Raw genomic sequence first — 9,563 nt, 5'->3', positions numbered from 1 at the left:
CCTTTCCTTCCAGTTCTCTGCTGCCAATGACTGGAACAAGCTGCAAAAATCACTGAAGCTGGAGACTCATATCTCCCTCACTAACTTTAAGCACCAGCTTTCAGAGAAGCTTACAGATCACTGCACATGTACACAGCCCATCTCTAAATAGCCCATCCAACTACCTCATCCCCATATTGTATTTCTTTATTTATCTTGCTCCTTTGCACCACAGTATCTACTTGCACAGTAATCTTCTGCACATCTACCATTCCAGTGTTTAATTGCTATATTGTAATTACTTCGCCACCATGGCCTATTTAATGCCTTACCTACCTCATTTGCACACACTGTATATATACTTTTTCTACTGTATTATTGACTGTATGTTTGTTTATTCCATGTGTAACTCTGTGTTGTTGTATGTGTCAATCTGCGTTGCTTTATCTTGGCCAGGTCGTAGTTGTAAATGAGAAACTGTTCTCAACTAGCCTACCTGGTTAAATAAAGGTGAAATAAAAAATAAAATAAATAATGAAGGGGACAGAGTGACTAGCTGTCAACAGGGTTTCCTGGGTGTGTCTGTCATTGTCATTGTGCCAAGGGTTCTCTAAGGGCCCTAGTGGCATAAGCTCAGGAAACACTGAGTTGCTGCATCGGCCTCAGCTGCTGCACTCTGGCTCTTGTGATAGTGTTTCAAATAAGACATAGCTGAAGAACCAGGCTGTGTGACTGTGAACTCTCCCCGCAAAGCTACGTTCAAGGCCAGCGCTATGTTGAGTTGGGAGTGCTGCCAGGTTGCTCCCCGCGACTGAGAAATGGAAACAGAAACACTAGAGTCTTGACTTTCATTTTCCCCTCACAGTGTATGTATATTTTGCTCCTTTGCACCCCATTATTTTTATTTCTACTTTGCACATTCTTCCACTGCAAATCTACCATTCCAGTGTTTTACTTGCTATATTGTATTTACTTTGCCACCGTGGCCTTTTTTTGCCTTTACCTCCCTTATCTCACCTCATTTGCTCACATCGTATATAGACTTGTTTCTACTGTATTATTGACTGTATGTTTGTTTTACTCCATGTGTAACTCTGTGTTGTTGTATGTGTCGAACTGCTTTGCTTTATCTTGGCCAGGTCTCAATTGTAAATGAGAACTTGTTCTCAAGTTGCCTACCTGGTTAAAAAAAAGGTGAAATAAATCAAATAAAATACAAATGGTGACGGGTGGGAGGGAGGTGCGGGTGGCAGAGGGGGAGAGGCTGGAGAGTGAAACAGGTTTACCCTTCCTCACTCCAACACACCCATTTCCTGCCAAGCCCGGCTGATGCAGAGTTTTAGGGGAAGTCCGTTACACACTCTGCAAGGAACCTCCTGCCTCTTACACAGATACCGCTTGCAGGACAGGACGCACTCCGGATCACCTAATCACCTGCCCTAAAAAAGGATTTTGTTCTTCTTTTTTATTTTACCATCACCACCTCCACCTTTGTGTCCACCATGACCAGGTCCAAAATCATCTGCAATATTATGATTGCCTGCCTGTTCCTGTGGTCGGTCAGCTCCCTCATCATCATCGTGGTGTGGGCCACCTCTCCGGACATGAAGGGCGCCAGCCAGTGCAGGACTGATCTGCAGAACCTGACAGAGAAGCACGAGGAGGCCAGGGTGCTGTCCTCCAAGATCAAGCAGGCCCTGGAGGAGATGGTGGAGGAGGGCCGCACCAACCAGACCCGGCAGCTCATGAACATGGAGCGGTTCCTGAAGCGCCTGGGCAAGACCAACGTGTCCCTGGCTGACTGTCATCAGGAAAGCGTGAGTGTTTGCTTGGCTCCTCTCCCTCACTCCCCTCCCTGGTTCCCGCAGCACTGAGGTTAACTGACTTACTCCCTCAGGCTGCAAAGAGCTATCCTCTGCCTCTCCCCTGCCTCTAACCTTTCCGTTGTACCTGATGCCCTTACTACATTTTGTCATTTTAGATTGATCTGATATCCAAACCTTTTCTAACAGTCATGGCTGGGATTTAGTGTTTATAATATTTTTTTGATATCATATCAGTTGGCGTTTTTATAATAGTTTCAGTGAAAACAAGTTACTGTATTATCAAGACAAATGATTGCTAGTGAAAAGCCACATTAGGCCTTTGCATAACAACCAGAGGCACAATGAACACGCAGTTATGCAAATGCTCTGCAAATGCAGCAATCACATTCTGAAAAACTGCTGGTCCTCCCAGGGAGTGGGTGGGAGGTCAAGTTAAACCCTTCCTGGAAGAAGAGGGAAAGCAGTGATAGGGCACACCATGCCTGTGTCTGAAATGGCATGCTGTTCTCTATATAATGCTCTACGTTTGACCAGAAATATGTAGGCAATAGGGTGCCATTTTGACTGCCGTCCATGTCCTTTAAGCACAAAGGTCTCAATCTTCCACCATTGATTCGGACTTTTCTTAGCAGATATTAGCAGATATCTTAGCAGAGTATTCATCTGTGTTGTTTTACATAAAACGCTGGATGAAAGGAATATTTTCAGAGGCCGTTCTCATAGCCAAATCTGGTGGTGGCACAAGCATACTTCAAATATGTGATAGGAGGGACTCCTTGGGATGACTGTGCCAATGGTCACAGAAGTTGTATCAACCACTTCTGGTAACTTTAAAGTCCAGAGGAGTTACTCAATGACCACCATTGTCTTTTTTCAGGTTATTTTGGGTGTAAACATTACTGTCCTGGAAAAAGAGATTGAGATGCATAAAGAAATCGAGGCAAATCTCACTTCAGAAATCACGCTACACCAAGGTAGGAAAATTGCTGTCACAGTGGGAGGTATGGGATTTTTGCCTCTGGTATTGGCTACCATGAAAGGAGCTCTTTCTCACCAACAATATTGCTATCAGCATTTCCCCCTGTAACTATAGAAACCGCCCAAGTTAGGATAAATGAATACACATGATTGGTTGGTTATTGCTCCTTAAAAAAGGCTGTGCTTACAGCTGTTCAAAATGATGACAAATTATGATTTAAGTGAAAGTTCTAGTAAAGTGAATTTCTTTAATAGCCATCCCATCTGTTTGCCATTCCTTAAAAGCTGTCACACAGGCTACTTTCAAATGAAATAGTGGACTCCCAAATGACCTTGTCTCTAATAATGATCACTACTCACACATTTTTTTACTTAGCTTAACAAGTTACCAAGTTAATTCAGTTACTCACTTTACTGTAGGCCTCCCAAATGATCTGTTCTCTAATAATTAATCACCACACAACATAGTAGGCTGTAAGCAAATAGTTGTTAAGTCTGGTATTAAAATTCAGATATATGTAGGGTATAACTTCATAAGCGAGTCAGCGAGTCAGCGACCTGTCACATACTTCAGAGTAAATAGGTTAATGAGCCTGGTCTCAAAGACTAGACGTAACATAGTAAAAGCAAATCCGGGACACTACAATGAGTATTATATGTAACGTTTGGCATGGTTACATAAGACAGATGGTTACTTAAGGCAAACTTAGCAATTTTTTTACTACTTACTACTTTTTAGCTACTTTTCACATACTTAAAATGTTAGTTAACCATTCTCCTAACCATAAACCTAACATTAACCCTTTTAGCTAGCCCTTCCCCTAACCCTAACCTTAACCCAACTCATAAACGTAACCCTAACCCCTAACCTATCTAACATTAGCCAGCTAGCTAACGTTAGCCACCTAGTTAGAATTCGTAACATATCATACGTTTTTCAAATTCGGAACATATAGTAATTTTTGCAAATTCTGAACATATTGTACGTTTTGAAAATTCGTAACATATAATCAGTTGTGGAAAAAGTACCCAATTGTCATACTTGAGTAAAAGTAAACATACCTTAATAGAAAATTACTCAAGTAAATGGGAAAGTCACAGTAAAATCCTTCTTGAGTAAAAGTCTAAAAGTATTTGGTTTTAAATATACTTAAGTATCAAAAGTAAAAGTATAAATAATTTCAAATTCCTTAATAACCTCTTGAAACTAGGGGGCACTATTTTCATTTTTGGAAAAATAACGTTCCCAAAGTAAACGGGCTATTTTGTCAGGACAAGATGCTAGAATATGCATAGAATTGACAGCTTAGGATAGAAAACACTCTAAAGAACTGATATTGCAGGCGAAAGCCTGAGAAAAATCCAATCAGGAAGGGACTCTTATTTAGAAACCTCTGCGTTCCTATGCAACCCTATTGAGCAGTGAATGGGATATCAACCAGATTCCTTTTTCTATGGCTTCCCTAATGTGTCTAGTGTCACAAGACATAGTTTCAGGCTTTTATTTTGAAAAGCTATTTCGGCTACAAAAATAATCTTTATGGAAAAAAGGAACATTTGCTATCTGACTGGGAGTCTCGTGAGTGAAAACATCCGAAGCTCATCAAAGGTAAACTATTTAATTTGATTGCTTTTCTGATTTTCGTGACCAAGTTGCCTGCTGCTAGCTAGGCATAATGCTATGCTAGGCTATCGATAAACTTACACAAATGCTTGTCTTGCTTTGGCTGTAAAGCATAATTTCAAAATCTGAGATGACAGGGTGATTAACAAAAGGCTAAGCTGTGTTTCAATATATTTCACTTGTGATTTCATGAGAATTAATATTTTCTAGTAAGATTTTTTGTCCGTTGCGTTATGCTAATTAGTGTCAGTTGATGACAATTCTCCCGGATCCGGGATGGGTAGTTCCAAGAGTTAAGCAAACCATACGGCACCATTTTCTTGTTTTTTTAAATTACGGATAGCTCCAACCCACAGACATAATTTACAAACGAAGCATGTGTTTAGTGAGTCCGCCGGATCAGAGGCAGTAGTGTCATGACGTGACTTTCATTAATGTGATGACTGTAATTTATCGGATCAACTATGTTTAATTGTTACCAGATTAAATTAATCTGGTAACAATTAACTCATTAGGAATTTGGGGCAAGTTATTCATAGAGTTTTCATCTCCCGAACTCTAAAATATATATATATATATATATATATATATATATATATATATGTGTATGTTATATATCGATACAGTCACTTATTAATCATTACCTGAACGTATATATATATATATGTGTGTATGTTATATATCGATACAGTCACTTATTAATCATTACCTGAACGTTGCAGACTTGAATCCACAAGAACCCCCGCCGTTTCTGATTATTCAGTACTACACAAATGTATTTAATTATACATTTACTAACTAACTAAATAATAACACAGAATAGAAGATATGACGGCTTGTTACACATATGGAGAGGGAGTGGGGAAAGAGAGAGATGGAGAAAGGGGACATTTATTATGGATACGTTCCAAGACGACTGTTCTCACATTAATCCTATACCTTGCTCACGAACTGCCGCCCGTTTGGGTAAGAAGTGCAATATACTTACGTGTAGATGTCTTTGTTCGTCGCCTCTCTCTGTTGAAACCAACCAATCCTTCTATGGGAAGGGCTCAATGGGTGTAAGGCTCTGGTTGTCCACCAGAGGTCACAATGTACTTCTTCTTAGTTGACTGTGGCTTCAATGATCCACCAGTGATTGTCTGAGTTGAGCTTCTCCTCTCTTCCTCGGGTAGATAGTCAAAGTTCCTAACTCACTTTACATGCACAGCTGCAGTAAGTTAATCTTTTAAAGCACTCTGGTCAAAAATGGCGGCTCCATCACACTGATATTCATCTTCTGACCTCATTCGGAGCATGGCTTAGTTAATGTGCAAAGGATATAAAGACTATGATCTCATTAGAAAACTAAAATCACATTAATATATTAACAAAAATAGTTTTGTCATATTGTATTAACATCATATTGGATGGAAACTTAACAGCCGAAGGGGGTTTCCTTCCTAAGTTACTGTATTTGGTTCATACAGTTTTTAATAACATCACAAAATGAAAAGCAATATGACATGATTATTCTTCAGATCCCCACTGACAATTCATAATATTCCTATCTTCAAAATATTGTTCCAAAGTTCAAACTTTGGACATTAGAGTTTTTGGGCGGCAAAATGTCTCTGTAACAAAGACATTCCAATCTTGACACTAAAAAGCAAGAGAGTGTTCTCTGCTGCACAAAATGTACGACTGGCGTGAGGTGTCATAAACCGGCCCTGCCCCCCCTCTCCTCTCCTGTGGGAGAGAGGGGGGTCTGATTATCTGTCAGCCATTTGCCAAGCTGATCTGAGGCCTTGGATCCTTGACCAGGAGAGTCATGACAGTAAGGATGACCAGGGATGTTCTCTTGATAAGTGTGTGAATTAGACCATTTTCCTGTCCTGCTAAGCATTCCAAATGTAACAAATAATTTGGGGTGTGAAGGAAAATGTATGGAGTAAAAATAACATAATTACGTTCAGGAATGTAGTGAAGTAAAAGTATAAAGTTGTCATAAATATAAATAGTAAAGCACAGATACCAAAACAAACTACTTAAATAAAAATACTTGAAAGTACTATTTAAGTACTTTACATCACTGCATATAATATGAATTGTAATTTGTTACATATCATACAAAATGGGTGATGGACATCCACAAATTAAAACATACCATACGAAACGTAACAGATCATACTAAATGAAGTGTCTCAGATTTACTTACAAAATAATATTAAATGCTCTGAGACCAGGTTGGATTCATGTGAAGCAGAATGGGGACAGATTACAATTAAAGCTTTTTTCACAGGAGATTTATCAGATGTGATTGGTGAAAAGACAAATATGTAAGTGGAAAGAATATCAGAATTGGGCTGCCTGTGTAATGAGAACTAGGGATGTCCTATTTTGATCTATCAAAGAAGATGTCAAAAACATCCCTAACTACCAATAGTATGCCTTAGCATCAAATGGCATTGTCATTGCACTTCAAAACTGATTATGGTGAACATGGATTCAACATTTTATTCATGTCACTAAATGTTTTGTTTTCGCGCCTTATGATTTCAGAGCACATCAAATTCCTTCAGGATAACTTGACACAGACATCTCATAAGTGGGAGTCCTGCGAGGCTTTGTACTCAGCTGTTGAGAGTCAGCGGATAGCAGCTGAGAGCCAGGCCAAGGACTGCGAGTCCAACAAGCAGTATTTACAGAAGCAGCTGTAAGTATCAATAGAGTGACACTGACCTGGTACAGAGTTATACTGAACTGATATACACCTTCAGCTTGACTACTGTTATGAATCAGCTAAACATGCCTGGCTGGTTTAACTTTCATGAGGGTTGATATCGGTTTTGCACCATGGTTATATTTGCAGGCAGATGTGCAAAGTGAACCATCACAGCGAGCCTGTGAATGGCGGAGTTGCTGCATCCCAGAGTAGCATTCTTGCCCTGTCTGTTGTCCTCTTCGTCAGTCTGCATTTGATAACATGTGAGTGTAATATCACAAAGCGCTAACTAAGCATCATTATTCAATGCCATGGACGCTTACTGTATATAAGCAGTGGCTGTGATAGCAGTGTGAAAAATAAACCAAAGATCATAACAACAAACATATCAGAAATCTTAGTTTGTTTGATTTGATATTCATAGACACTGTCTGTAACTGTCTATAATCTATATATCAATGTGATTAAATATTTGCCTTCCACATGGTTTCCAGGAACATGATGCTGAGCCTGTGTGGTCATTGAAGACAATTACGACAAGTTCTCCAGGACAATAAGATGGACCTGGACTTGGTATTATATGGTTATTAGTGCTGAGCGATTAACCATCATAAAAAAAAGTAAAAAGTTATTAACCTCTCTGGGATAGGCGGGACGCTTGCGTCCCACTTGGCCAATAGCCAGGGAAAATGTAGAGCGCCAAATTCAAATAAAATACTATAAAAATCAAACTTTCATTAAATCACACATGTGAGACCCCAAATTAAAGCTACACTCGTTGTGAATCCAGCCAACATGTCAGATTTAAAAAAGGCTTTTCGGCGAAAGCATAAGATGCTATTATCTGATGATAGCACAATAGAAAACAAAGAGAGTAGCATATTTCAACCCTGCAGGCGCGACACAAAACACAGAAATAAAATATAAAACATGCTTTACCTTTGACGAGCTAGTTTTGTTGGCACTCCAATATGTCCCATAAACTTCACAAATAGTCCTTTTGTTCGATTAATTCCGTCGATATATATCCAAAATGTCCATTTATTTGGCACGTTTGATCCAGAAAAACAGTTTCCAATTTGTGCAACGTCACTACAAAATATCTCAAAAGTTACCTGTAAACTTTGCCAAAACATTTCAAACTACTTTTGTAATACAACTTTAGGTATTTCTAAACGTTAATAATCGATCAAATTGAAGACGGGACTATCTGTGTTCAATACAGGAAGACAACAAACTGATGCTACTTTTCGAGTCATGCGCCTCTCTCAAAAAGTACACTTCAAATGACACTCGTTCAAGATGGCCGTACTTCTTCCTTACACAAAGGAATAACCTCAACCAATTTCGAAAGACTGGTGACATCCAGTGGAAGCGGTAGGAATTGCAAACAAGTCCCTTAGAAATCTGATTTCCCAATGAAAACTCATTGAATAGACAGTGACCTCAAAAAAAAAATGTCCTCTGGGTTTTGCCTGCTACATAAGTTCTGTTATACTCACAGACATGATTCAAACAGTTGTAGAAACGTCAGTGTTTTCTATCCAAATCTACTAATAATATGCATATCTTATATTCTGGGGATGAGTAGCAGGAAGTTGAATTTGGGCACGCTATTTATCCAAAAGTGAAAATGCTGCCCCCTATCCCGAAGAAGTTTTAAACAAATAATTGACCAACCTCGGTTCAATTACTTGAATTTTATTTCATTTTATTTTTGGGAGCCCAACTCGCTGTTTCTCTAGAGAGAAATCAAATGATTCACAAGATAAATCAACTCAAGAAATTTGTGGGACGCTGGGCTGAAGGGAGTTTCCTTTAAGCAAATATTCAACCTAGTTCATTGTAGAAACATGGTAATTATCTACAGTGACCATAATCTATTGCGCCTGTTTTTCTGTCTCAGTCAGAGACAGAAACACTTTTACTCCTGCTATGTTAGGTTAGATATATACAGACCGCATAGACCGCATGAGAGAGGAATGTACACAACAAAAAGACCTCAGAGAGGGATAGAGGAAGTTTGTGAAACTACGCCTTATTTTCTTTGAAGAACTAGTAAAATGATAACGTCAGACAATCTTGCATCTAGCCTCGCTAAATATAATGACTAAAGACAGAACAGCATGGGGAGTACAGAGATGACGTTGTCTGGCTGTTTGGCTGCTAATTCCTGAGCAGAGATGAGATGATGACTTTAAGGAAAGAAAAATAAAAAAGTCATCAAATAATATACACAACTGAAATATTGTATTATTTCATAGTAATTTTCTATTTTTCTATTGATGTCTACCCAATGTGGACCTGACAGAGACAATGGAACATTTTCAATGTTTTGGCAATTGAATGTTCACTATTTTGGGCTTTGGAATTTCTATTAAAACCACAAAAATAATTATTATGTCTTTATTTCATAATGCATTTAATGTAAAAAAAAAAGCATATTGAAACC

At 38.8% G+C, this 9,563-nt stretch overlaps 1 protein-coding gene across 1 annotated transcript; it reads left to right on the top strand.

Annotated features, from left to right (window-relative positions):
- Positions 1–1,317: 1,317 nt before the first annotated feature.
- On the top strand, positions 1,318–7,815 carry LOC110491485. Its single transcript, XM_021565009.2, has 5 exons — positions 1,318–1,796; positions 2,683–2,779; positions 6,949–7,102; positions 7,259–7,374; positions 7,606–7,815. Coding segments are annotated over exons 1-5 (684 nt in total). The 5' UTR covers positions 1,318–1,481; the 3' UTR covers positions 7,608–7,815.
- The last annotated feature ends 1,748 nt before the right edge of the window (positions 7,816–9,563 follow it).

The sequence above is a fragment of the Oncorhynchus mykiss genome, chromosome 1 (genome assembly GCF_013265735.2).
Source record: "Oncorhynchus mykiss isolate Arlee chromosome 1, USDA_OmykA_1.1, whole genome shotgun sequence".
NCBI classification, from domain to species: domain Eukaryota; kingdom Metazoa; phylum Chordata; class Actinopteri; order Salmoniformes; family Salmonidae; genus Oncorhynchus; species Oncorhynchus mykiss.
Note: the sequence above shows the minus strand (reverse complement) of the source record. Positions and strands in the feature narration are given on the sequence as shown.